This window comes from Penicillium soppii (assembly GCF_028829465.1).
Source record: "Penicillium soppii strain IBT 18220 chromosome Unknown utg000004l, whole genome shotgun sequence".
In the NCBI taxonomy this organism is placed as follows: domain Eukaryota; kingdom Fungi; phylum Ascomycota; class Eurotiomycetes; order Eurotiales; family Aspergillaceae; genus Penicillium; species Penicillium soppii.
The window spans coordinates 3,640,889-3,668,517 of NW_026643234.1; the positions used below are offsets into that span (position 1 = coordinate 3,640,889).

The following is a 27,629-nucleotide window of genomic DNA, read 5'->3' on the forward strand; positions in this document are numbered from 1 at the left end:
AGATAGGTGAACAGATAAGGATCGAAGAATACAAGTTCAATGTCTCTTTTGGTATATTTACACGATTTGAAAGCATCCTGACATGATGGTGACCCAATTTGGCTCCACCAGAGAACAGAACGTTGAAAATCAACAGCCCAATGCAGCAGTCAGTTTTACACAGTGGCGAGAGGAGAGTAGAAGAACAATGCACTAAGACGCCAGCAGAACACCTCGAGACCCAAGAAAATGTCATCAGATCAAATCCAACACGTCCACGTCTAAGGATCAGACCACCAAGTAGGGAGTGAGGCTGATCCAAGAATACAACTCAAGGCAAACACATACTCAACCCAGGGAGTTGGATGTCAGACCGAATGAAACATTAATACATGAAGAAAAGAAAATCTGATTAACCAGCAAAGGCCCAAATTGGCGGTCACTGGAACAGGCATAACCGTAAAAGGCGCCAGGTCCACCTGGCTTGATATCAAACAGTCATATTGTACAATTGAAATGGGTGAGAGTCAAGATGCAAAAGGGCGATGTCAACAAGGAGACATGTCGACAACAAAACGGAGTAGCGAGAGCGTAGAATGAATTAAACCGGGGATGCTCTTAGATGTAATCACGAGCAGCTTTCTGCAACTCAATCAGTCTCCATCCCCGAGTTTCGGGGTTGTTGACCTCCTCGGGAATCCGAGTCAAGCCAATGGCGTATGTGACCAGCTGCACTTTGTCGTCCGTGCCGGCAGCAAGCTCCCCGGTCTTGACCTTGCGATAAACATGAATCTCTTGTGTACGACAGGTGACGACAAACACGGGGATGTCACCAGGATCCAGAATGCGTGCGTGGGAGATATCCACGCCACGGATATCCAGAATCCGGCCATCAGACTTCAGACCGGCGGTTGTGTATTGCTGAGCGAGAGCAGCGTAGACGTGGTACTGAGCATCGGAGAGCCAAAGCTTCAGGGTCTCAACATCTCCCTTTACATAGGCGTCGAGCACTTCCGGTAGCATGTAGTCGCGCATTTCTCGCAGGAAGGGTTCCATCTGGAAGTTGGGGTCGATCTCACGGAACTTCTTGATGACCATAGCGGTCTCGTTCTCCGCAAAGAAGCCGGCAACGCGGTCGGAAATGCTGCGTGCTGTGCTAATGAGGGGGTTCTCGGACTCGTTGTATGACTCCTTTATGGTAAAAAGCTTCTGCATCATGGGGTTGGAGTCCTTGAATTCTCGCCATGAGTCCTTCCAGGCGGCATCTTTATGAAGGGTGACGTTGGTACCGGCGCTGTAAATGATCAGTTAATCGTATTTTCGTAGACATTATGACATCAAAACTTACTCGGGGTTTTCGACTCTCTCCTCGACGACATGGGACTTTCCAGCCTTGCGATCCAATTCCTCGCGGCGTTGGCGCTCCTTGCGACGCTCTTCCTTTTCAACCCAACCACCGTAGCGGGAGCTGCTGCCGTCATCAATGGCCTCCTTCACGCTCTTGTATGCCTCAGTCTCCCGAACCGGTCTCGTGGCCTTCTCAAGCCCCTCTCCGGTTGCGCTGACACCTTTGCGGACGCCCTTCACAACAGAGGTGTTCCATGTCCAGGCAGCTCCCTTTCCAATAACCTGACCAGTAGTCTTGATGGCTGTGGAGGTTCTGGAGGTTGTGGCGGTGGAAGCAGCCTCATAAGCAGCACGAGCACGTCTCACATTCTCATTTTCGGTGAATTGGTGGGCAGAGGATGCCAATGCCTTGGTTGACTCCTCCCATTCCTTGGAGGCCTTGAATTCGCTCTGCAGAGTCTCGCGGAAGACTTGCCAGGGAGACTTGTCTCCGTGAGGTGGCGGTGGAGCCTTGTCTTCCTTCTTTTCCTTTCCTTCCTCTTTAGACTCCTCGCCCTGTGATTCAGACTTGGTATCTTCGCCCTTCTTTTCCTCTTGTTGCTTCTGCTGTTGTTGCTGTTGCCAAAGGGAGGTTGCGACGTGGAAGGACCGAGTCAAAGGGAGAGCGGCGAACGGCGAGACAATTTGAGTAACGGGGTGAGAGGGGATTTTGAGGGTTACTCTGTGGGTCTTAGAGAGCGCAAGTGATTGCGCAGAGACAGAAGAGTATGATGCGGCACGTGTACACAACCGTTGAGATGATGCTCTGAGAGTTGGTACTTGAGACCGTAGGGAAGCGGCTCGTGCCGCAGTCATCTTGGCCTGAATCATGGAGAAAGGTGACGGAGATAAAAGGCCAGTTGATATCAATTATATGGGGAGATGAAAAAGAATAAATAAAAAAGACGGGGTTTCCAGCCCAGCCTGGACGCGATATGAGGAGGTGATGAGAGGCAAAAGATCGGGTTCGCAATCGGGGAAGGGAAAAAGTGCAGGTGCCAAGACTTCGAAAAACTTCCAGCATTTCCCTTCGGTCCGACAACGGCTGTACACCCGCCATCGTCAACGCGGCACTTTTGAGATCTTGCATTGTGTTCAATTGAAATTACGTTTCAGTCCTTGTGAATTTCCCTCCCATTGTCGCCCTGGCAGTTGCAAACTTGCACTCCGCCATGAGCTCCCTTTCCTTGAGTGCGTTGGCCAAGGCATTGCCGTCGGTATGCCGCCAATCTCAACCTCGAATTGCCTCCTTAGGTATTACACGTCCGTTCTCGGTCTCAAGCTTCCAACAAGACAGTGGCCGGTCCACGCGCGAGGCCGAGCGCGATAGCAAGAAAAGTGACATGGAGAGGCAAATCCTGAACCGTGAACCGGAGACGTCTTCCGATTATTCGTCGCCGCTTTCTGCAATCACAAGAATGATGCAGGGTGACAGGTCAGGCTCACCAGCTGCGCGCAGTGGCTCCGAATACTCCAGAATGGCTGAAAGCCTTGAATCCGACCTGATCAAGAACCCTTACGCCGACCGAGCTCCTCCTCACCACCTCCACGTCTACTGCCACAAGCACAACACAATTATCACCTTGACACGGCCAAATGGCAATCCCCTGTTGTCCCTTGGATGTGGTCAAATCGGTTTCCGCAAAGCTGGCCGCTCCGGCTTTGACCCTGCATACCAGTTGTCTGCACACGTCATGTCCCAGATCCAAGAAAAGGGCTTCCTGATGGATATTGAACGCTTGGAGATTGTGTTCCGTGGATTTGGAAAGGGTAGGGAAGCATTCACCAAGGTGCTCCTGGGCAACGAGGGCAAACTCCTACGGGGACTTGTTGCGCGAGTGACTGACTCCACCCGACTCAAGTTCGGTGGTACTCGCAGCAGACATGAGCGTAGACTGGGTTGATCTCCTCATGCGGTGTTGGATATTTGCTTTTGCTCCGCGGGAGAAACGATATAGTTATTTGGCTGGTTAGGTCCGGCAAAGCTGCACTGGGATTGCATGGTGTGGAGAAACATAGGCAGTCTTTTTTGTGTTTTATTTATTTGGTGTGTCTATCTGTCTGTCACCATTTATTTTCTGTATATTAGAAACCTCATGACAGAATCACCAGAGTTTCATCTACCAAGTCTGTTCAAAAGAGCCTGTTAGGTTACCTCGGTAGATACCTGCTTGATCCGCCACTTATTCAGATCTAGTGCTGATACTTGAGATTAAGGTATCAATGATTTCCCATGCTTGTAATCCATATGCCGATCTTGCTCAGAACGAAAGAAGAAAAAGCGAAGTTATGTGGGGGAGAAAAAGAAAGGTATGTAAGTATCTATAAAATTCTCCAAATAAACAAATACTGAGCTAAATTTTGTCCAGTACGATATTTGAACTTGGAACTAAACGCATTTGAAAGTCCTGAGTCAAGAGCTAGCTCAAATCAGTGAGCCAGAGAAGGCAGACTATAAGCCAGTTCAATCAGTACATTGTAGTAAACATGCAATGATAGACCTAACTGTTGATGGTATAGAAGGGAGAATCAACAACACCTACATTTGGGGTCGAAGTTGCAGGTGAAAAAAATTCAACCTTGAGTGAAATGCCTTTGTATCCAAATTACTAATTTATTAAATAAATGTATAAATATACTCCGTACAAAAGAATCCTCGAATATTAAGCTCCCAAGTGAAGTTATATCGGGAGATCCAATCCAAATGCATTACCCAAAGCGGTCTAGCGCGCATCAACTCGTCGATCACGTTCTCGAACACATGCATCAGCTCTCATTTGTATCTTTGTGCTTTCATGTTTTCTGCAATCTAGCATTGTGTTTTTTGTTTAAGCCTCGTTCAAGATATCATTGACGCGCTCTGACCTCATACTGAGTTGTTGCCTATTTGAATGCTAACTTCCCCGCGAAATCTTACGGCGCATCCCCTGCGGAGATCTGAAACGGCTTGATGATTGCTGGTGATTTTCGACTGGGCCGTCCAAAACCGTTTGGATGCACCCTCTAAATCCTTTCCTCCGTGCCTTCCTCCGAAGCACTGTCCCGGGCCAGTGTATACCGGTTGAGAATCATGTACGTGTTGTTTTGTCAACCTATCGGCTCGTCCGGAGTGGCTAATCGTGGCCATCTGTGCCCCTCAGGTCTTGCTCGTCCCCACGACAGAATCTCTCATCGGTTCGCGCGAACGAGAGTCCAATCTGCTGTACTCCGATCTCGTCGCGTCGGAGGAATTTCTAGGGAGCCATGTGCTCCGCATCCCGATTCACACCGGTTCAGCGAATTCCAAAGAGGAGAACAATGTTCGAGATAATCGAGGAAAGGCGAAGCAAGTAACAACATTCAATGGGAGAACTGTAATCATCAAGGACAACTCAGTGTACAGCAACAAAGGTTAGACGGAAAATTCCGGGAAGGCATTCATTTGATTGTACTGACAGTGGATGTTTATCAGGATTTAAGTCCCTCACACAAGCTCAACTATTATCCGACGCGCTTTATTACACCTCATCCAACGAGTCGCGACCATGGCTCATCTATTATATCTCTCGCCCGCTAATTGGGACATATGACCCCGCCAGGATCATACCGGCTGTGGTCCCTGGGGTCCAATTCAATGTCGCCAAACCAACAAATGCAGATAAACATCACGGAAATGGCACTTCAATCGGGACTCCGCCTAAACAAGTGATAAAATCGTTCGGGGAATTGCTCGCTAATTTCCCCATGATCGCTAGGCAGATGCAGCCGGGTCTGGAAAGGTTGTTTCGTGAATTCGGCAAGGAATTGGGAAAGCCGTTGCCCCCGCCTCCCTCACGATCATCATCTGCATCTGGCAGTGAACGTGTCCACCACTTGTCTCGAACCGAATCCTGCACTGATGAAAATTCTTCCATCCGCAGCTGGTCTTCACGAAGCAGAGGGCGGCTCCCATTCAATTCCGAGGAATACTTCGAAGATGACGAAGACTTAATGCGTCGAAGCTTGGAGACAGCTGTGACTGCCGCCATTGATCTTTTCCGTCTCGTCGATAAGCAGCAGTTATCTTTGCTCGGTGCTACCACAGACCTTACCGGTCCCTTGGTGGAGCGGTTAATAGAGCGTTATGTCGCCGAGCAAGTCCATGAACCATTGCTTTTCCCTCGGCTCTGCTCCTTCCGCCAACCTGAGGACACCGAATTAGATTCTCGGATTCGGCAGATGGAGAGCATTGACGTGTCCCAAGTTGGAATTTCTGTCGAAGGTGGCCGAGATGGGAAGCGAGAGTTGATTCGCCGACTTGGACGGGGTGTAGAAGAATTTCGGAAGCTCAATGACGCTCGATGTCCCCACGATATGCTGAGTACTCTTCTCGCGACAGTCAAGGTCGTCTCATACCCTGGAAGCTATGATCAAATGGACGGCCCGGCATCCGAGAAAGGAACATCATCTGTCACAATCAACGCGGATGTCTTAGTCTCACTGCTGCTGATCGTTGTGATAAGATCTCAAATCCGTCATCTTCAAGCTCGGCTGTTGTACATGCAGCACTTTATCTACATCGACGATGTGGATAGCGGCGAGATGGGCTATGCTCTAAGTACATTTGAAGCTGTCTTGATGTATCTTGTCACCGATTCCGCAGGACTCCGGCGTGCCAGTGTTCGTAACAGACGCATGTGGCAAGCAACGAAAGCAGGCAGAATATCTGACATGAAGGCCATATTGGAACCGAATGAAGACCACGAATCCATAGACGACACAACTCCACCAGAACCAGAGCGGAAGTCTGTGCTATTCCAGACAGACGACGTGGACGAGTCGGACGACTTACCGCTTGCGAATTTCTATCACAGTGCCACGAACGGCGAACCACACCAAGATGCAGCTGTCGTTGATGCCCCCCCACTGTCCCATGTGTTCCCATTCCAGACCTGGAATGACACATCACATCATGAGTTTTATCGTCCAGTCAAAAAAGTCTCGATGGATGTTCGGAGCTTATCGGAATCATCTGCTGTCTCATTCATTTCTAGAACCAATACTTTGAACTCCATGGCCAGTGGAATCGAGGGTGACAGTTCAATTGAGACTTTGACCAAAACGCAGGACCCTGCTGGCCATTCAATACCGATGATGGCAGTAGAGGGCCGTCAACCGGAGGCTTTGAAATACCTACTGAGCTTGGAAGAATTTTATCCCTTGGAAGAGATTCTGCAAGACACCAACGTTGATGGGACGACTCTTTTGAACGCTGCGGTGCAGCTAGCACATAATGAAATCGTCAAAATCTTATTGGACTTTCTATTTGCAAAGACAGATGCAAACGTGGTTGCATTTTATTTGACCAAGTCTGACGTCCACGGTCGCACTGTTGCCCATTACCTCTTTAGCACACCGTCTCTACTGACCAGACTGGGCGTCATTATTCCATGGCGACAGCGAGACAAACATGGCCAAACGCCGCTGTTTGCACTCTGTCGATCATACGACCATCCTGAATACAAATCCATGGTCCAAGCCGCTTTGACTGCTGCGCAGCATGCACAAGGTGACAATAAACCCCTTCAGCTTGATGATCATGTTGACGCCAAGGGAAACACCCTCTTGCATATTGTTGGCGATCCAGAAATTACACGTCGCATTCTACAGGACAGTGATTGTGACCCGAACGCGACTAACGATAAGCGATTCACACCCTTGATGATGGCCAGTAAGTACGGGCGTGTCGACCAAGTTCGTATCCTTTTCATGGACCCAAGGGTCGATGTGTATGTTAAAGAAGCTCGCGGTTTGACAGCTGTGGAATTGGCTAAGGATGACGAGGTGCGAAATCGTATCGATGATTTGATCTTGCTGTCTCATCCTCCGTCGGCCTGTGGAGATCCGTCTGGTCGTGTCACAACAGTCGTGCGCTCGTTTTTTGTCGAGGATGCCACAGTGCGTTTCATCCTTAAATCTGGTGCACCGTATCCTCCATCTGAGTCTGTGGCATCACGGCCCGGATCCACGACATATACTGTTACAACATGTCGTCGGAACTTCTCCGACTTTGAGAACCTGGCCAAATGGCTTGCAGTGGAGCATCCGGCGTCGTACATGCCGTCTCTTTCAGACTTCCGAAACCCATTCCAAATACACTCGAAACCTTCCCGATCTGTGCTTCATGATCTTCAGGAAAGACTAGATCGGTTCCTCAAGACACTTTTAACACACCCCACGTTTTCAACACACGAAATGCTATGGGAATTCTTCCTTGTTCCAGAGCTCCAGCCTGAAATGGTGGCTGATCGATCGCGTCGCAAGGCTGCTGTTCTTACCGAAACTATTTCGGATGAGTATCCCCCAGTTTCACTCGAAGGAATGCGCGACACGGAACAGTTTGTCACCCACGCCCAGGAAATGGTGCGTGGAGTACACGCCAATACGCGCAGTCTGATACGCCGAGGACATGCATTGCAAAACGGAGCGTCCGACCTCGCCGATGCGGTGATGATATGCTCCTCTGTTCTGGCCACCCTCCGGGAACCAACAAACGCACTTCCGATCTCACACATCGAGGCATTTTCTCGTTATGCAAGCTACCTTTCTACCTCCCGCTCCGATTCCTCCCCTCTCCTCCAGTATCTTGCCGCTCTTTCTTCCATTGATAACACAACGGCCGCAATCCTCAACTCCCTCTCTCGTCCGCTTTCCATTATGTCATCCCTATCTTCAACAAATCGCCAAGTCGCTCGCTCACGATCCTCCCTCCTATCATCCTCTCTCCCTCGCAAATTCAACCTCAACCTCCCTGGCTTCGAAGAATCTCGACAAAAGTCCGCCCGCGATCTTGAACAAAAGATCCGCGATGGTGAATCTGAATCCAACAGCCTGGCAAAGGAGTTATCCTGGAATAAAGATGTCGTTGTCGGCGAGCTCGCTGGCTGGACCTCCTGGCGGGAGAAGGTCGGCCGCGACGCCATCCGAGCTTTTGTCAAGGATACCCTTGTACGCGAAAAAGAGCGCGGGAAGCGCCTCGAGCGTTGCCTGCGCAGTGTACGCGATATGAATGCATGAAGATGAAGGTATATTTGGATAGATTTCTAAGGAGTTTTGTTCATTTCATTTCTTTGAATTGTACATCTCATGGCGGCCATGTGTTATTTATTTTGCTTTTCTATGTCTTAAGCGTCTTACTGGAATAGCGAGGCGTGCGGTGGTGGGATTTCCCTATGTTTGTGCTTATAGCTCTGGTATCAATGGAAGATATTTCTAATTGACCGCGCCTCATAAAGAAGATCAAGACTTGCGGCTGTTTACTTGGATGTCTTGTTTTCCAATATCAGGATCTAAGGTTGCATAGTAACTAGGGGAAACAGAACCTCTGACCCCAACATACGCGAAGATGACGACCGACTCAAAAGTTTTCAGTCCTCCAAATTCGAGTGGTACGCCGTATTCGCTGTTTCCTCCTGGGATCAGAACTAGAGGATCGCCACGCGTCCTTCGCGAATGATCAAGAGTTATTGAGTTTATCGACAGAAGTGCGAGTTAACTAAAAGGCTTAAGGAGAACTCTTCCCTTCATATACGATCTGGGTTGACTATGTATCAAATTTATGACTCAATTTCGGGCCATGCTCTATGTGGTATCTAGCGAGACTGAGACTATTAGGATTGAAGAAATTAGCATTGTTAGAAAGCCATTAGCCCAGAGACCGTACTAATAGCGAGCGTTGAGTGGAAAGTAGAGCATATAGAAGGCGACAGCTTAGGGGTTAGAGAAATACCAGGAGCCACCAGGGTGTGGAGAAGCCAAAGAAATCATACGCGAGAATGGTGTTTCACTCCAGTAATGGGGGGAAAGGAAAAGCCTCGAAATAATCCCTCAACCAACTTTCCTGCCTTGTCGCAGGAGTAGAAGCAATTTGACAATACGGAAACTGCAGTGTACACCTAGATCCCAGAAGGATGGAAGGGAAACGGATCTGGAGGACGGGATGATGCCCATCGAGACTGATCCAAGTCAGTCGAAACATCTACCAAGATCGGTGAGATGGGAGAGAGAGGAGTTGTCTCATCAAGATCGAGAGTTCTTGCTTGTCTCCGCCGAGAAAACTCCAAAAAGTTGAATAATCGAGGAGAAGAGTACAAGATACCCGTGCTAGACGGACGGCCTGATCCGCGAGGGGTATTGGAGCGACATGGATAAAATCGAGAACCACGCGAGGACAGAGGGCTCGTAGGACTTTGAGATGCGATTTGAGAGTGTTGCGAGGGGTTCGAATCTCGACTCAGAAGCGTGCAGGTATCAGTGTTGGCAGAAGCTGTAGTCCACATCTGCGAGGATCGCGCAGTTGGCACCATAGAAGACATAGACGCTCTTGGTGTAGAGCTTGATGATCGCTGTCCGGATGTGGCTTCCTGAGTAGTGCTTGCACTTGGTACACTGGGTCCAGATTGAACTGCTGAGACCTGGGCCAGGTTGACAACGGGAATCAAGGTGGAAGTTGAGGTGTCGTGGCTCGTAAGATAGGACCGGGGAGCAGAGTCACAGTAGTCTTTATCCTCAAAGACCATAGTGATGGATGGAGAGCGGCTTCTACGGCGCATAATCGACGAGCGTTGAGGTTGAACATCTGTCATGAGAAACTCATCCAGGGCTTTGCTTGTATCCTCCGCCAGGGAAACCGCGGACTGGCCAAATATGTCATCGTGCTGACATCTTTGACTTCGAACACGTCGTGACCGGAGTCTTCGTCGCAGGTACCAAATCAACAAGTAAGCAAGTCCCGTGAAGGCCAGAAGTGAAAGGATGATGGTTGCGGCGACGGCGAACTTCTCGTAGCTCCAGTGTTGGGCTGATTTCCGTTCAAAATGGACATTGGCAACAATCGAAGGAGTCCTGAACATTGGAGACATCACTGACAATTCTGAGATGGATGAGTGGAAACATTCCCGGAAGAAGCATCACGATCTATGGGGAAGTAGTCGCACCCCATTGCACCTTCTCGAGATCTATCTGGGCAACTTCACCCGATTATGACATAAAAATACATATACCATTGTGTATAACTGTATCTCATAGTTTATTTCTGTAATTTTATCGATAGTCATGTTAACGCATCGCGCGAATGTGACTGGTGGGAAACGCTTATGGAATTATGCTTTCGTGCTTCTTTTGCCTATGCTGCTTCCAAAATAAACAAAATGGTCAATACTCTTTCAGGTCTGAGTCGTTTCTTTGAAGAGTGATCAGGCCCATGAAGCGAAGGGACAGCACGAAAAACAAAAACAAAGCGTTTCTGACGTAAAAAAGCAGAATGAGATCAAAGATCTCTATGCTGTCTTTGTTTCAGAAAAGAACAGCTCATCGAATTGACCGGTCAATGCCAACGCAAAGGGTATAAAACGACACGATCTTCTCAAGTTTTCGAGGCATCAATATGTCCAATCTCATTCACAGTACCACTCAAGCAACCAAGTAGCCAAGCAACAATTCATACATTACCACACCCACTCACAGTCTCGAACCTATTACCTCCAGCCAAATCTGAAAAAAATGTCTGAGTCATCGGACCTGCAACGCGAGGAGCGACGCATCAGGCAATTCAAGGGCGCTTTGATCGCTCAGGCTTCGTATGTGCAAACCACTTGCCCGGACCGAGTAGCCGTCGAAAAGACCCTGAAGTCGCTCGCTAATGATGTGATCGCTATCGGATTCTACGGAGACAAAGTGAACTATGCAGGCATCGAGCTTGCGGAAATCTGCAAGGGTTACTCTGATCGATTGAAGGCTCTGGGCTCTGAATACAAGAGCTACCCTCATCTGACTATTTATTCCAAGGGGCTCACAATAGCCGATGAGCTCCACCAAATGGTGATCAATTTGCCATTCTAAATAGTAATGCATTGACCATGACAGGTCATTCTTTATGTTGAATTTAACGGTATTCAAGCAGAGCACCGATATTTTGTAGGATGTAAAAAAAATTTCACTATCTTATAGTATAGTTTTCTGTCTGTAATTCACTTCGAGTTAACATCGTCGATGAATATGCGTTGTTGGGCCTCGAACTTCCGAAGAACTACTTGGCGACCCACTCGACTTTTATCTGAGTGTTGCTCCAAGTATTTTCCTTCTCTTCTCCGAGCTTCGATGATTTGCTTTCTGGTTTTGGAATGTGTTGCGGTGTACAGGCTTTTCATCATACCATGAGCTGGATATGCCACCAACCCCAATGCGGCTGAAATCGATTTGTTAAAACCACCCATGTGTTTCTTGACAAAGGGCTCAACATACCTGATGAAACCTTCGTGGTAGCCCCAAGTGTTCCTTTAGCAAGCCCCTTCATCACACCCTTGGCCCCTTCCTGTCGACCACCTTTGTAGGGTTGCACGAAAAGATCACTTAAACCTTCTGTCATTCCCTGGGCGAAATTCTTCCCTGCAAACATGGCCCCAGATTTCCAGTCCCGAACATCGCCATGGCTTTTGACTTCGTCACCGTACAGTCGTGGAACTGCTCTAAGTCCTTCGCTCGCAGCTAAAGGCATATCGATAAGCATGCCTTTATATGAGTGACCTACTGCTTTTCCCATGCTCTTTGCAGAAGCACCCAGGGCCGCACCTGCAGTCTTCAGTCTTGATTGCCTTTCACTATTGGTGGTGACCACAGAAGATGCTCCTGTAGATGAAACGCTGGGCGATCTACCAGAGGTCTCAGGGAGATCGTTCTTCGATGAGCTCTGAGGATGACGACGGAATTCCTGATACGGAAGGAGAAATATATCGCCGGTGGCCTTCATTATGTCGGTGCTAGTACCAATGAGGGAGGAAGTGGTGCCCGTAACTGGATCCCATCGCCTATTCTGGATGTAGATTGAATGACTCGCGTAGCTGTTTCTCTGTTAATATGGAAAAATGTACATCGAGACAAAGAGGAAGGGATTGAAGAAAATCGATTAGACTTACGGCTCAATGTCACCCAACTTTAAACGATGGTGTTCGACAAGAACTTCTGCGGCCAGTTTAGATAGATGCAAAGGCCTCGAAGCCTTTCTCAACTTCCAAACGGCTGGTTCTGAGGTCAACAAATGGCAGCGCATGGTATCTAGAGGTAAATTGCGATGAAAGGATGTGACTGCCGTGCTAACACCAGACTCATCGCTCATTTGCCTGGCGACATCACGAGCGGCAGCCTGAGCAGACGGTTGAAGGCAGAATTCGATGGCACTCGCCAAGTTCTGTGCGTTGAGCTGTTTGTATGGGATAGGGCTTGGTCCAAGACCACGAGAGGCGATCATATTTCCCCAAAAGAGTTGGCTAAACAGATTTAGTATGGTCAAATTTGCAATTTGGAACACAGCATAACATACTCTCCAAAGAATGGCACGATAGCTGTAGACTTTCCAAAGCGCAAACCGCACGCTGTAGTCCCTGCGCCACCGTGATGGACAACAGCAGAGACATGTTGGAACAACCACTCGTGAGGGCAATCGCCGAGGTAAAACACCTGATCGTCCGAAAAGTCATTGCCCAGTTTGCTCCAGCCGCGGGATACTATTGCGCGAACACCCAATGCTTTGATAGCCTGGAGTATCAGACTGGTCATACCAGCTGGATCCTCGATAACAATACTGCCGAAACCAATATATACCGGTGGGCTGCCATTTCGAAGAAACGCATCTAGATCTGGGGGTGGTGTGTAGTTCGGGACCGAGCGAAAGAAAAACCCACAAACATCGATGTGCGCTGGCCAATCCAGTGGCTTGGGCATTAGAGATGGAGACCAACAGTACGTAAAAGGTACCTTGAGAGTTTCAGTTAAAGAAGGCCCTTCGGTGGCTGGTATAGGTTCTAAATCAAGCGATGCCCTCCAATCGTTTATAACATCACCTAGGCTGTATTCATTGATCAGTAAATGGTTCAAACTTTTGCCAGATTAAGATTCGATACCCTTGCCAAGTCATCCATTCAACGATACCGTAGGAGACGAAATTTGCTATTTTCGGCTCCGTGTTTGAATACTTCAAATTTGCCAAAGGGTGAGGGAAGGCTTTGGTGCTGCTCCAAGGCATAGTGAACATGATATGCAAAGGAATCGAGAGTGCTTGGGCGCAGTGGATGTGTGCAAAGCTCGGAGGATTGGCAATGATGGCGTCCGCCACAAATGGAACGTTGCTCACTGGATCGTCCCTAATACAGGATTCCCAACAGCCATTTAACATCTCTGCCACCATTGCTCGCTTGCGCTGGATTTCTCCATCTCGCAGACTTTTCATCTGAGGTATCAAGCCCGGGTTCTTGACCATATACGCCATCAGTTCTGATGGATCCCCGCCAATCGGATAGAACTCCAAGCCCGATTCGATAACGAAAGTTTCAAACACTCCGTGGGTAGCTAAACGCACGCGGTGGCCATGCAGTTGAAGCTCATTTCCCAACGCAATAAAGGGCTGTACATCGCCTCGACTCCCGACAACTTGAATGACGATGTTCAGGCGAAGGTCACAGAGATCGCTTCCAGGGTATTCCGGAGGAGGGGCCTCGGCTTCGTCGCGCGGTGTCCGGATCAGCTTTGAAACGGCCCTACAAATCTTGGAGTCAAGATCAACCGCGATGCGGCCATCGTCTAGAAACAAATTAGTATATATTGGAACAGATAGACTTTAGTGATGTCGCTGAAACCTTGAACTTCTGGACCCTCTCGAGACCATCCAGTGGCCTCGAGCACGGAGTACCTGGGGGGTTGTTCATCCTGGGCCTCTGATGATGATTGAAGCGTTCCACTGAACATTTCAATATAGCTCAGAGCCAAAGCTGTATGCCTTTCCCCTGATAGGAAGCAGAAATTTAAAAGTAGAAATCAGATGGAACAGAAGCAAAGCACTTGTCCACCGTTATACGTGATCTCTGGCAGGGATTCTAGTCTCAGTTTCTCCAACCAATCTCCAGTTAATATCAAACCTCAAGCTAAGAGTAATACTTTTTTCCGACATCGATAGTCAACAATGGAGAATTCTAGTTTGCCCAAAACCAATTTTTCACTAACTCAGCAATGATACATGTAACTATGCAGATAGCCTAGTCGTATTTGAATCAAGAATACGATTACGACTTTAGAGTTAAGACAATGCAGCCAATGAGAAGCTTTCGTTGCCATGTTTGATCTCCGTCTAGGCCACAGCGCGAGTGCAGATCAGGGATGATCGGTCATCGCGTTTGAGAATTATATTTTGTGGCCTAAAGGGGTTGAACTTCGACAAATCAAATGCTGGTTACTGCCTCTCGCGTTGGGAAAAGGTTTCCTATACGCGTATAGTTGTGGGGGTTGACCAACACATTTCATATTGCAAATTTCTTACATCGACTCTTGAGATTGTATACATTTAATTTCAACTGGAGATAGTAAAGAGAAAGATGCATCCTATGGCTTTTACGCCCTTGTGTGTCTTTCTACGATGGAAATTATTTTCAGGTTTTTTCAACGTTCATCAGGGGTTATCTTTGACTCAAAAGATATATAACGGCTATTCCATACTACCGCTGCATTGGAAGAACTTTCACCCGGTTCTAGGCTTCTCTCCAGGGCTGGGATATATAAATTCACATGGTGTAGCCTTCTCAAGTGGCACCTAGATACGTATCTTGCATTGAATCCTTCAATTGATCATGGATGTCAAACACAAATATTGAAGATTCAATGGATAATGCATCCAAGTTACGAATTCTCGTGTTAGGTATTTGAATTGAGCACCCCAAGATTAGAGCTGCAACGATACAGCTGGGGTTTATTGTTGAATGAATGACTATAGCCGCGACCTTTTTGTTTTGCTATAACAAGGTAATGCGAGATAATCCCATCATATTGATGAAGCTCGGGCTTGGAATTTCCGGCTCGACGACCAGGAAATGATCTCGGTCTTGGAAATTTGAATTCCGCCGATTCTCCACTCTCCATGTGATAATCTACGCCTTAATTGACCTCGGGAACTGATCAGCCCACTTTATTGATCGCTGGCATAGCTTGTCTCACTCGAGGTCCACACCAGACTTTGTTTAAGGCGTGAATAATCCCAATATCTCCCTGCATTTATACATACTAGGAAAGTGGGTTGACTGAAAACCTTGTAATAGGTTGAGGAAACATTCTATTCCACGTTTTTGGCAGAGAAAAAGTTGGTTATTGTGTGCATAACTTGAAACGGCGTGTCCGGCTTCCTTTTATTGGTGGGGAATCGCTGAAGAACTTAAAGAGAAAGAGGATCGGGGTGTCGGGATACCGAATCCGGTCCTTGGCGCGAGAAAAAATGAAAATCTGCACCTTGGCATCTGGACGGACCTTGCGTTTCTTTGCATAATTGGAATCTCTCAGCTGGTGGAAAGGACATTCAAAAGGGTCCCAAGCAGTAATGTGAAAGAATAGCGCCCAAGTAGGTCTAACTAGGAAAATAAGGTCCAACTAGGAAAACAATACGAAAGATACGACCCACTAAAGAAAGCGAATACGCAGTCTATTTTCGATGCCAATCCACCCGAGACTGCCGGAATGATTAACTGTAGGTTATATTTATGCGCACTAAATTTGAAGTGAGGGAGATGGGACGTCAATCTCTATCCGGGTAGTTGTCAGGGGCAATTTGATGTGGAATGTCTGGTAGCCATTTTCGTTTAAAAATCTTGGTCTATTTCATAAACAGTTTCAATTCTTTGTTCTTTCCACAAGAGACCTTATTGTTCGTCATTAAATATACAACATTCTGTGACTTTTCTAGAAGCGGTTTGAGTGAGGAATGGCAGCTATTGCCTCCACCATGTCAAGCATGACACATTTTACTCCCCGCGACTCACCAGACCTGGGAAAACCGCAACTAGCGTCTCACGCATGGCTCGAGCCTATTGTAAGTTCATCGAAAACAAAAAAATGGTTGATATTCAGGTCCTAATCTCAGGATAGGTGGTCGTGAGTATCATGGTCGGATCCTTGATCGTGAACCGCCGCAAAGACTCCAACCGAAGCTCGATGGCATTATTAAGCGACTTCGATTCTGGTTACAATGCAAGCATACTGGAGGATGGTGATGCACATGGGAGCGGTGATATTCACACCAAGTCCGAGACGGTATGCGGGATCACTATTAAGACCCAAGACACATCTCGCTGGGCGCATCATATCCACAGCAGAATCTTGCAAAAGTTTCCTTTCCTCGTCGAGATGTTTTACTGGATTATGAACTACCTGTTCTATTCAGTGACGAAAGGCATGGCACAATGGCTATCACCGGCCCAGATAGGCGTTGTTCAAGTGGCGCGAGAGCACGCCCTCAGTATCCTCGACTTTGAGCAGCACACTGCATCTTGGTTTTTTCCCATTAAGGAAGTGGATTTCCAATCGTTTTTCATTAAATATCACCCGTCGATTTTGACCGTTTTCAATCGAATTTACTCATTAGTTCATATCCCAGGTACTGTGATGTAAGTATCCCATACTTATTTCTCTGACAGCAAACTAACTCATCTCGTCATTTAGGTTCCTTTCCTGGTACTATTACACTGCTAAAAACCATTCAACCTTTGCCGTCGCCCGCCGGACAATGACTCTTGGAAACCTCGCCGCCTTCTTGATCTTCTGCGTCTACCCATGCATGCCTCCCCGGTTACTTCCCGAGTCATATGGATTCTACGATACCGTGCGACAAGGCAACGCTGAAAGCGTATGGGTTGGGGGAAAATCCGTAAACCAGTTTGCGGCCATGCCCAGTCTTCACTTCACCTATGCTTTTGTGATAGGTTCCACCTTTTTCTATCACTCCGGATTCCTGCAAAGACTCCGTGGCAAGACATCACCCAAGTCGAAAGTCACTGAATTCGGATTCCTGGCTCTTGCTATATTTTACCCCATTCTTGTCCTTAGTGTCATCGTTGCCACTGCAAATCATTACTGGTTGGATGCTGTTGTAGCGATTTTCACAGTCACTCTGTGTTACCGCTGCAACAGAGTGCTTCTGCTGCTACTTCCTCTCGAGTATGCATTTTGCTGGGTCTTGCGTTTGGCGAAGCCTGTACCTACCACGGGGGATAGAGGCAAAAGATGGGCTTCAGATATAAGTTGATGGGTGCTTCTGATCAACATAAAGTTGGAGTCACAGGGTAGAGACAATTTCGATACATTCTAATATCTTGCATTATCGTCAATTAATGATTTAATATTCCGCCAGGTATACTTTCAAGCCCGATAGATGACTTTATGACCTTATCAAATTAACACAGTCTTACTCTGCCCGTGTCAGTGAGTTTGGGTGTGGGATTGGAGCAAGTGTTCAAATCAGGACAGAACTGACTTCCCAACATGGAAACTTCTACCTCTTCCCACTCAATTGTATCTCTTTTCCTTCTCTTTCTCTCCCTTTGTGGATCAACTCTTCGCTTTTCTTTCCCCGTATTTACTCTCGACCATCCTCTGCTAATCAAAACATCCCATCTTATGGCGTTTGAGGCGTTTTGACAGCGGACCCCGTGTCCCCTTTTTACTGAAATCCTCTCCTGGAACTGACATATCGTTTCTTCTCCTTTTCAATAAACAAAGCTTGTCAAGCTTTTCAGACGACCGCGAACCCGAACCCGCGAGACATCCCTCCTCACTCTGTAAAACCGAGCTTCTCGCCAACCTCGGAGAAGATCAGGATATTGTTGCAGAATGTTTGGGCTTAGTTTGCACCATGAACAGCCCAGCGACCCTACGGAGTCTTCGGTGCCACTGATTACACAAGCCCAAGGTCTACCCGAGGAGGATGATCAACTCTACCTGGGGATTCTTCAGCGGAAGACGCTCGAAGTCTTAACCAAATCCAACACTGACGTCGAAGACTGGATCTCGTCCCTAGAAGACGCTCTACATCCACTGCGGTTAGAAAATCTCCTCGACAAGACCATTCCCCGACCCGAGTACAGCAATCCATCCTACGGAAAATGGTCCTTCTGGTCTGCGGCTGTGGGCTGGTGGATGCGGCGATTTATCGATGAAGAGATGGAGGTTCATCTTTGTTTGATGGAAGGAGAAACCACCCATGCCGACGATCTTTTCCGTATGATCAAGTCATACTACGGCCGAGCCGACTGCGCAAGCCACGTGAGACAGGAGCTTAGAAAATGGGACCAAATGAACCGGGCCGAATATGATACTGCTGAAGATTTCGTGATTGCCTGTGAAAATTCATGTATCATCCTAGATCGATTCGGCGTTGGGCCTCCGCCTTGCATGGCCCTTGCTAGGTTGTTGGATGAATTGAGGGATGAGCTTCCGAAGGTTGCGTCTATCGAGTGGGAATTGAAGGACATGATTGCTACCGATATCACGCAAGTTTCCTTTGCTGATTACTGTAGGGAGTTGATTGATGCATTACGGCAACTGGAAAGTACCAGTGCGGTGCCATGATGGAAATTAGGGTCAATGCTCAGTTGCTGATATGATCTTGGTAATGCACCGGCAACATTTACTTCAATCTCACCTGCACAGGGAATTCTCTGATTCTCACTGTCAACTAATGTGATGTTAGAAAGGAAGTTAATCAACTTTACAAGATTTTTTCTCGTTTAGATGAAGCAAAGTGGTTGAGAAAACAATATGATTGCCGCATGATGGATCATACTGTCGAAGAATTTGAATCAGCTCACGTACTCTAAAGAAGAACATGCCTTTTCAGTAAACTCGCGATAACTGCTCTCGGTGCTGGATCTCCTGATCATCAGTTTACTCGTCCGAAATGAATTCACCTTATGTTTTGCTTAGATCATATCTAGTATTCGGTCAGCATTCTCAAATATTCTCGATCTCGAACTTCAGACGTGGGGCACCGAACGATCAACAAGGCTGATCCGCACAACACGCTTCGTACTTTCCCCGAAGGCCCCCAAAATGAGATTTACAGCCACCTTAGCGATGTGCCGAGTAAAGCGTTGTAATCAGCAATAGTACCTAACTGGGTAGGAGTCCAGGCAACAACCCCGTTGTTCGAATCCTGGTGTACCGTACCTGGACCGTATAGATGCATGTTGATGAAATCGGTAGTCTCGTTCTGGATATAAGTTACCCAAATTTGCCTCGGTTCCTCGAACTAAAAATTCTTGTCATAGACAGCCTTGAATATGTCAAAAAATAGGACTCGTCAGGGCGCTTTGCTTGCTCAATACTGTTGATAAAGACCACAGCCGGGCCTGTCATACCCATCCAGCTAGTCATGAGCTCTCACTTTCCATGGCGATCGTTCCGCGGTAAGCTGACTCTTCGTTTGTTGGTGTTTCCCCGTTGCGATACTAACTCGGCCTCGCCATCTGTGATACTTAGTGTGCAAACGCTGGGGGTCGGAGCTGATATCCAACTCCGAGTGGTTTGGTAAATTGTCTATAGTAAGAGTGATTATAGCGATTGGGAATCCGGGCTCGTTTGCATCTCGGGTTTAGGTTCCAACTACTTCCTATGGCGGGAACATAACCATATCAATTCTGAAATTCTATAGCGAGGAGTGTAAAGTGCGAAAAACTCAGCTTAATGAATTGAGTATCTAACTAAAAAACTACCGAAATGGGTTGACGTGATACCGATAGTAAATTACTGCAGCAGGTCGAGTTTGATGATCAGGAACGCGAGAAATGAGAGTGTAAATGAGAGAACAAAGGAAACTCTAACAAAGACAATAGAGGTATTTTGCGATTTGCCATGGGTTTTTGATTAAAGCGCACATTATGATACCTAAACTTCCGATCATTATCTGTATGAGCGATGTATGAAACATCGGAAATGCGAAGGGATGAAGACACCAAATGTCGACATATGGAGATTTAGGGGCTAAATAATGGAACCGAGGGAGCAGGTTAAAGACTCCCAGCATAGGAAGTCAAGTCACAAGTCGAGAAAGGTGTCGCTGGCTTCGCTTTTGCCAAAGTCCTGAAGCCACCTTTACTGCAGTGTCCATGCCGTCCATCCGGTTCCTCACATTCAATAATGACGCATTGACCAGCCAATCATAATACCTCACCATATCTTTAATTCAAGGGAATACCTTTCGAGGTTGAGAACGCAGCCAGCTCATGATGTTTCCAGGTATCAGCCCATTCTACTCCGTAACAATTCACCATTCAGTACAGAAGGCAGATTCGGATCAGACCCACTGTCCCTACCCAGGCCAGATCTCGAAATATGTTCGCTTCTTTTGTGCAGCTTCTTTAGCAGTAGCTTATATTTTCGTTCCAGGCATCTTGTAAGGAGTCCTATCAAGCCGGTTTGTCTTCCAGAGTTCTACATTGTAGGCCACATCACCCATATGATTCCTTGCTTTGGTGGATCGGCAAGATGTTGCGAAAGACCTGCCATTGCTATTTCAAGGGGGTGTGCGCAACTCATGACTAGTGTGCCTGCTTCACGCGTGGGAATGACGCTCAAAAACCCAGGGGCAAGGGGTCTGCCTTTTTCAATTTCCGTAAAGAGATGAGTGAAGAGGGAAAGAGTGAAACATGTCGAGTTTCCAACAAGGAAGGCAGGCACGTGGACGCCTCGTAAGCAATGTAAGTGAGTTATTTTATTTAATCTTAGAAAACAAAAAAAATAATGTGATCGAACTGTATGTATAACTGACATGTAAGGCTGGAATATTTAGTTAAATTATGCAACATTGTAAAGTTTATAAACATGGAAAGCATTAGGTAAACGGAAGATCATCTGGGGAAAGCTATTTAGCCAGTAACCGAATAGGCTTTTCCTGCAACCATGGCAATAGTTCCAATTAGATCAGGCTTATTTCTGATGTGAGACTCCATTCAATGCGCCATTATGCTTCTAGCGCTCGATCTGTGGAATTATTGTTGTAGGCATACGTAACTAAGGAGTCCCTGATCTGCAACAGAAAAAAGGAGAAGAAAAGCAAATATGCAAAAATAATGCCTCAAATTGAGAATGACATGTCTAAATATGTAGGTAGTCTGATCCGTCTCCATTCCACGCGATCGCCAAGCCTATCCAAGCCTTTTTCCCAACGTTGGGAACTGCAGGTTGAGAAAACTTGACACGTTCGGAGTGTATCTGCATGAAAATATATGATTTACGCTGTAGAGCAGAGCATAGCAAAAGAATTATTAATAGAAGCTTTACGCCTTACACAGAGGCCCCAAGTTACCCGGACAAGGGATCCAATCAACATCGGGATCGTGAAATCCCTGGATTCCGAATTGTTTCGTCCGACAAAGCTGATGTGGACAGTGGGTTCCAGACTTGAAGACTTTTTTTTGATTAATTTAATTTTTCAACTTTCTTCTTTCAACGGGGATAATGGATAATAATGGCGCATAGGGCCGTGCTGGAAAACAAATATCCGGAGCTATAGTTAGTAATCAAATCCCTGTCGGCGACTGAGAGCCATTCACAACGCCGAAATAACATCGTCAACACGGCGGACTCGAAACCAAAAGGTCTCACCGGGAAGTTTCCGATCGGAAGACCTCTTATTTGTTTTTCCTATCTTTGATAATAATACTCTATGTATGTATTATTAAAACAACCAGAGTAGGAATCTAATTGCGGCAGTCTCCGTCGCCGGCCTCCGGTATAGATTTCCCGCCTTCTAGAAGGTCAGCAAAATCACCCCTAAAGAAGGTAAGGAAATAGGGAAACATGAAAAAGAAAAAAGAAAAAGAAATAATCCATAGCAACACCGAACTTAGAGACAATTTGGGCAATTAGTGGGACATTCGGCACTATCTGCGGCTCTGGAAGCTCGTAGCTGTGGATTTGGGTGGATTTGGGTGGAGACAAAGGGAGACTAGTGTGTCTCTATTTCTCTTCTCCCCGGCTTTAACGACCAATCAGAGTACTTTGTTTATACAGATTTTGTTGAACCAAGGTCAAGAGTTTGAAGTCTACCGTGTATATTTCTGACTTACCTTGATTTCTCCAATTTTGTGATTTATTCTATAATCCTATAATATCGTAGATCTGTACATAATACGTAGTATGCAAGTAGTATGTAGGCGTCCATATTCAGGGTCAGAATACGTCAATTCTGAATTGTACACTGTAGCTCTTAGGAATGAGGCATAAATCCCTCAAAATTCAAGGATGTTGTAAATAATCAATTGTCTCTTGATTTGACTGTATCTCCGCATTTGTCGGAGTCGGCGCCCCCCGTCTCCACACGGCGATACACTTCCCCTTGCCTGGATCTGCTTTCCGAACAAAAAAGGAATAGGGAAAAGAAAAAAAAAATCATTGTGAAGGATCCAGATTCCCAAAATTACTTTCAAGCACAACGGTTCGCTGTCATCACCGAAAACGAATCCACATGGGCCCTTCCGTGACCCTCTCCCCCGTCCATGTCCGACTCTTCCCGACTTCAAATCATGACTCTTTTTTTTACTATACCGTGTCGCCTCGACACGCGGTCCCGGTTAATTCTCTGGTCATCGCCTTTTGCCTGTCGGAATGTCCTGGATGATGTGCGCACGAACTTCCCAGGGGAAATTTAATATGTTACCTCGTGTACATAAAAACAGACTCCAATCTGCTTCTCGCTCTTTTTTCTCTTTCTACCATTCTACCACTGCTCCATTGAACACTTCTACAATGGCTCGATACCCTTCATTGCCCACTCAACAGACCCGGCTGGTGCATGCCACCCCGGCGCCGTTTGTGAACCACGCCTCGCCTGCGTACGTTGACCATCCCATCGTATAGCTAGCTCTATAGATGGCTTCAATGGTATGGAAGCAATTGGGCTAACGTTCTCTCTCTAGTGACGCCAACTATGACACTGCCAACCCTTCATATATTCGCAAGTACCTGCGCACCTACGGTCTCACTCCTCCTCGCGCCGAGGGATACGAAACACAAAAGACACGATGCCTGGCCCAGCTTGGTCTCAAGAATACCCCCATCGACAAGTTCCTATATCTCAGCACTCTGCGCAAGAACAATGTACACCTGTTCTACCGCCTGGTGACCGACCACCTCAGGGTACGTTAACCGCCGAGACATGTGATTGGACCGGGGAAAGTTGGAGAAAACGAAAACTAACTATAATCCCCGCAGGAATTGACTCCTTTGATCTATACCCCAGTTGTGGGCGAGGCCTGCCAACGGTGGTCTGAGATCTACCAACAGCCTGAAGGTAAGATTCGGAAGATCTGCACGAATTAGAACCGGAGCGATGCTAACTCTATATTCCAGGTATGTACCTCAGCTGGGAGGATCGCGGTAATCTTGCTTCGGTCATCTCCAATTGGCCACAGCCTAATGTCGAGATCACATGTATCACCGATGGTTCTCGTATCCTCGGGCTGGGTGATCTGGGCATCAATGGAATGGGAATCCCTATTGGCAAGCTTGCTCTTTACACTGCCTGTGCGGGTATTCGTCCCGAGGCCACTCTGCCTCTGACTCTCGATCTGGGTACCGGTAACAAGGCTCTCCGGGAAGACCCGCTGTACATGGGTAGCCGTCGTGACAAGATCTCTCCCGAGGAGGAGCGTGAGTTCCTTGATGAGCTGATGTCCGCCCTCACCGAGCGCTGGCCCGGTATCGTCATCCAGTTCGAGGACTTCAAGAACCCCTTCCCCGCTCTAGAGCGTTACCGCGACTCATTCACCTGTTTCAATGATGACATCCAGGGTACTGGCGCTGTCATCCTCGGCGGTGTCATCAACGCTGTCAAGCGCTCCGGTCTTCCCTGCAAGGACCACCGCGCCGTGTTCTTCGGTGCTGGCAGTGCCGGTGTTGGTGTCGCCCGCCAGATCGTTGAGTTCTTCATGCGCGAAGGTATGACCGAGGAAGAGGCCCGCAACTGCTTCTACCTCGTCGACACCAAGGGTCTTGTCACCGCCGATCGCGGCGACAAGCTCGCCGACCACAAGGTCTACTTTGCCCGCCGTGACAACGAGGGTTCTCAATACAAGACCCTCGAGGAGGTCGTCGACTACGTCAAGCCCTCCATCCTGATGGGTCTCTCCACCATGGGCGGTGTCTTCACCCCCGAGATCCTCCGCAAGATGGCCGACTGGAACACTGCTCCCCTCATCTTCCCCCTCTCCAACCCTTCCTCCAAGTCCGAGTGCGACTTCGAGACCGCCGTCAAGAACACTGACGGCCGCTGCCTCTTCGCCTCCGGCTCCCCCTTCCCCAACTACACCTTCACCAACTCTGCCGGCGAGACCCGCACCTACTACCCCGGCCAGGGCAACAACATGTACGTCTTCCCCGGTATCGGCCTCGGCAGCATTCTTTCCAAGGCCGTCCGCGTGACCGACAGCATGATCTACGCCTCCGGCGAGTCTCTGTCCTCCGCCCTGACCGCCGAGGAACTCGAGCGCGGTCTCCTGTACCCGGACATCACCCGCATCCGCGAGGTGTCCATCGTCGTCACCCGTAAGGTGATGCGCGCCGCCCAGGAAGACAAGGTCGACCGTGAGATCTCACTCCGTGCGCTCTCCGACATTGAGCTTGATAACTGGATCAAGGCTCGCATGTACGATCCTCACACTGAGGTTCGCGCTCTTGAGCGCGAGGTCGGCCACCTTCTCTCCAGCTTGGGAACAATTTCGCCTCCTATTACCGCGAATGGCTCTCCCACTGAAGAGAAGAGCGGTGCCAAGCTGTAAGATTTGTGAATTGCATTTTCAAAACACATGTTCTGATCCCTTTCAGCGCTTAGGATCTCTGCGTGATGGACTCGCACAGTGACTTTTCTTTTCTTTTATTTTTGCTTCGAGCGCACTTGCACTTGCACCTTTCTTGTCTCTTCTTTTCGCCTTTTCCGGGTCGTGACGACTTTTTTTTTTGATAGAATACCCATCGTTTTCTGTTTGGTCACTTTTGGGGCCTTTGCATTTTGGGAATAGTTAGCATCTATTGTCATATGAATGAACAAATTTTAAAAATTACTTCTTCTCCGTTCAATAAGTTTTAGGTCTTTTGATTCCCTTCCATTGCTTTTGTTAATTCGCAAGCACTTCTAGTGTGAGCATAGTTCCCCTGGCGATCAATAAACTCACAACATATTGTTTATTAAGCTACCTCGGGAGCACTTCATCTCACATGGAGCCCACGGATGAACCCAATCGCCGAGTATAAATCTCAAAATATCAAAACAGCGTGAAGACTCCTCAATCGGAGCGGGGACATCAATCTCTCCGCAGATGGATGACTAAGTTCAACCGAGGTCCCTTTTTTTTGGAGGCAAATTTCCGATTTGGAGATTTTATACAAGTTGAAGAAGGTCTGGTAAATTGGTTCTGTTTTTAAATTGTTCGGCTTGACCAGAGGTATGCTTGTGTCTCCTGCTTTGAACCATTCATCTTGACTCAATTGGCAGGTCTCGTCGTCTAACTCGTCCGAATTTGTATAGGACTAATTGCACCACACTGCATATACATATATCTCAATCATAATAGCGCATAAGGAGGCTGTACATCATGCCGTCTCCTCTCGCAGATCCCGTGAAGCTCCCTTGTGGACTGGTTTTGCCTAATCGGCTCAGCAAGGTATGGGAATCTCGTATTTTTCTGTAACATAAGAATAGACATTAAATTAACAATCCCAAGGCCGCAATGGCTGAGCTAATGTCTAAGAAAAACCACCCAGCAGATCCTCTCGTCGACGCCTACGAGAAATGGTCTGATGGTGGATGGGGAAGTATCCTCACAGGTGAGTAACCCCAAACCCTAACAACTCACTCCAATTCTCACACAACACAGGAAACATTCAAGTCGACGTGAACCACATGGGCAGCCCCTTCGACCCAGCCCTGCATAACGAATACCAAGACCCAGAAAGCAATGCTGATCTCGTCGCCCAATGGAAGAAGTACGCCGACGCCTGCCAGAAACACGGCACACCGGCCATCGCCCAGATCTGCCACCCGGGCCGGCAGTCGTTCCGTGTTGCAGGCCACAGGGGTATGTTTGCGCAGACGCTGGCGCCCAGCGCAGTGCCCATCAAGCTTGGGGATGGGTACCTTGAGCGTTTGATGGGGTGTTTGGCGTGGTCGGCACCGAAGGAGATGACTGCCCAGGATGTTGAGAGAGTTATTGGGCAATTCGTTGATACTGCCAGGCTTATGGCAGATGCTGGGTTTTCTGGGGTAGAATTGCACGGTGCTCATGGGTATTTGATTGGTATGTTTGTTGTTACTTGGTTATCAATACATGCTAACAGTGGTAGATCAATTCCTTAGTGGCAAGGTATGAGACTATACGAACGCCGCATTGACTTTAACTAACATACACTAGACAAATCTCCGCACCGACGCCTATGGCGGCACGCCCGAGAAACGCGCCCGCTTCGTCCTAGAAATCCTCAGTCAAACACGCAAAGTCGTTCCCTCAACATTCTGCATCGGCATCAAGCTCAACTCCGCAGACCACAGTTCCGCAACCTTCGAAGAAACAATGACGCAGATCAAACTCCTCGCCGAAGCCGGCATCGATTTCATGGAGATCTCAGGCGGCACCTACGAAGACCCCAAGATGATGGGGTATGCTAAAGCACCGGCCCCGAAGTCCGAGCGAACCGCCGCGCGCGAGGCCTTCTTCCTTGAGTTCTCGAAGGAAGTCCGCAGCCGGCATCCCGAGCTTGTGCTTATGCTGACGGGCGGGTTCCGGACTCGGGCTGGTGCGGAGGCTGCTATTAACGATGGGGCTTGTGATCTTGTTGGTATTGGGCGGCCTGCGGTTGTTGATCCGAAATTTCCGCTTTTACTGCTTGATGAGAGTGTTTCAGATCGAGAGGCGCAGCTGCCGTTGAACAAAGTGCCTATTCCTTGGTATACGCGGTTTTTGCCGTTGCATATTATTGGGGCTGGGACTGAGAGTGTGAGTTTTGGGTTCCTTTTAGAGCCCACGGGTCCGTGTGAGCTTTGCTGACTTTCATAGACTTATTATTCTGCTCAGATTCAGCGCTTGGCTAAGGGGCTTGTTACTCTTGCGCCATCTTTGTAGATTACTTTTTGGATACATCTATGGATGATTGTATATAGTTGCTTGGAGCTTGTGGAAATATACCAGTCGAGGGACAATTCCCTAAATCAAATCCGAGTCCACATGAACTGATTAAAGAGGCATTTAGGCCACTTCCCGACCATTGAAGTCAACTCCGTCTATGGAGTACATTGAGAAATTTTCCATGTTGCGTCATGGTTTGTTTGAGGTCATCTTTTATCCGGCTGGTAGACCAGAGGTATTGGCAAGTATCGAGCAAAGCCTATAGATCGACGTCTGGCTTTTTAAGGGCAGCTTGATTGATGAGGTTGTTAGAAAAGATTGCAA

The 27,629-nt window shown here is 47.8% G+C and overlaps 10 protein-coding genes across 10 annotated transcripts; 7 read left to right on the forward strand and 3 right to left on the reverse strand.

Moving 5' to 3' along the window:
• Positions 1-597: 597 nt before the first annotated feature.
• Positions 598-2,196, reverse strand: tim44 (protein translocase subunit TIM44; the record flags this gene model as incomplete). Its single annotated transcript, XM_057240323.1, has 2 exons — positions 598-1,273; positions 1,328-2,196. 2 exons carry the CDS (start codon positions 2,194-2,196, stop codon positions 598-600), a joined length of 1,545 nt encoding a protein of 514 aa, XP_057099618.1.
• A 341-nt stretch (positions 2,197-2,537) lies between these two features.
• N7529_004797 (mitochondrial 37S ribosomal protein uS11m) lies at positions 2,538-3,269 on the forward strand (the record flags this gene model as incomplete). The annotated part of the gene is made up of 1 exon (XM_057240324.1): positions 2,538-3,269. The coding sequence occupies one exon, from the start codon at positions 2,538-2,540 to the stop codon at positions 3,267-3,269; it is 732 nt and encodes a 243-aa protein (XP_057099619.1).
• Positions 3,270-4,359: 1,090 nt separating this feature from the next.
• Positions 4,360-8,400, forward strand: N7529_004798 (putative VPS9 domain protein; the record flags this gene model as incomplete). The annotated part of the gene is made up of 3 exons (XM_057240325.1): positions 4,360-4,437; positions 4,506-4,755; positions 4,817-8,400. 3 exons carry the CDS (start codon positions 4,360-4,362, stop codon positions 8,398-8,400), a joined length of 3,912 nt encoding a protein of 1,303 aa, XP_057099620.1.
• An 878-nt stretch (positions 8,401-9,278) lies between these two features.
• Positions 9,279-10,235, reverse strand: N7529_004799 (uncharacterized protein; the record flags this gene model as incomplete). The annotated part of the gene is made up of 1 exon (XM_057240326.1): positions 9,279-10,235. The coding sequence occupies one exon, from the start codon at positions 10,233-10,235 to the stop codon at positions 9,279-9,281; it is 957 nt and encodes a 318-aa protein (XP_057099621.1).
• A 649-nt stretch (positions 10,236-10,884) lies between these two features.
• Positions 10,885-11,223, forward strand: N7529_004800 (uncharacterized protein; the record flags this gene model as incomplete). Its single annotated transcript, XM_057240327.1, has 1 exon — positions 10,885-11,223. The coding sequence occupies one exon, from the start codon at positions 10,885-10,887 to the stop codon at positions 11,221-11,223; it is 339 nt and encodes a 112-aa protein (XP_057099622.1).
• Positions 11,224-11,351: 128 nt separating this feature from the next.
• N7529_004801 (glycosyltransferase) lies at positions 11,352-14,121 on the reverse strand (the record flags this gene model as incomplete). Its single annotated transcript, XM_057240328.1, has 6 exons — positions 11,352-11,569; positions 11,626-12,221; positions 12,297-12,647; positions 12,701-13,225; positions 13,281-13,956; positions 14,028-14,121. The coding sequence occupies 6 exons, from the start codon at positions 14,119-14,121 to the stop codon at positions 11,352-11,354; spliced, it is 2,460 nt and encodes an 819-aa protein (XP_057099623.1).
• A 2,175-nt stretch (positions 14,122-16,296) lies between these two features.
• On the forward strand, positions 16,297-17,437 carry N7529_004802 (phosphatase PAP2 family protein; the record flags this gene model as incomplete). The annotated part of the gene is made up of 2 exons (XM_057240329.1): positions 16,297-16,799; positions 16,855-17,437. The coding sequence occupies 2 exons, from the start codon at positions 16,297-16,299 to the stop codon at positions 17,435-17,437; spliced, it is 1,086 nt and encodes a 361-aa protein (XP_057099624.1).
• Positions 17,438-18,021: 584 nt separating this feature from the next.
• Positions 18,022-18,759, forward strand: N7529_004803 (uncharacterized protein; the record flags this gene model as incomplete). The annotated part of the gene is made up of 1 exon (XM_057240330.1): positions 18,022-18,759. The coding sequence occupies one exon, from the start codon at positions 18,022-18,024 to the stop codon at positions 18,757-18,759; it is 738 nt and encodes a 245-aa protein (XP_057099625.1).
• Positions 18,760-22,794: 4,035 nt separating this feature from the next.
• N7529_004804 (Malic enzyme NAD-binding) lies at positions 22,795-24,965 on the forward strand (the record flags this gene model as incomplete). The annotated part of the gene is made up of 4 exons (XM_057240331.1): positions 22,795-23,021; positions 23,106-23,325; positions 23,401-23,479; positions 23,539-24,965. The coding sequence occupies 4 exons, from the start codon at positions 22,795-22,797 to the stop codon at positions 24,963-24,965; spliced, it is 1,953 nt and encodes a 650-aa protein (XP_057099626.1).
• Positions 24,966-25,778: 813 nt separating this feature from the next.
• N7529_004805 (NADH:flavin oxidoreductase/NADH oxidase family protein) lies at positions 25,779-27,302 on the forward strand (the record flags this gene model as incomplete). Its single annotated transcript, XM_057240332.1, has 6 exons — positions 25,779-25,847; positions 25,908-26,010; positions 26,061-26,480; positions 26,527-26,546; positions 26,595-27,176; positions 27,237-27,302. 6 exons carry the CDS (start codon positions 25,779-25,781, stop codon positions 27,300-27,302), a joined length of 1,260 nt encoding a protein of 419 aa, XP_057099627.1.
• Between the last annotated feature and the right edge of the window lie 327 nt (positions 27,303-27,629).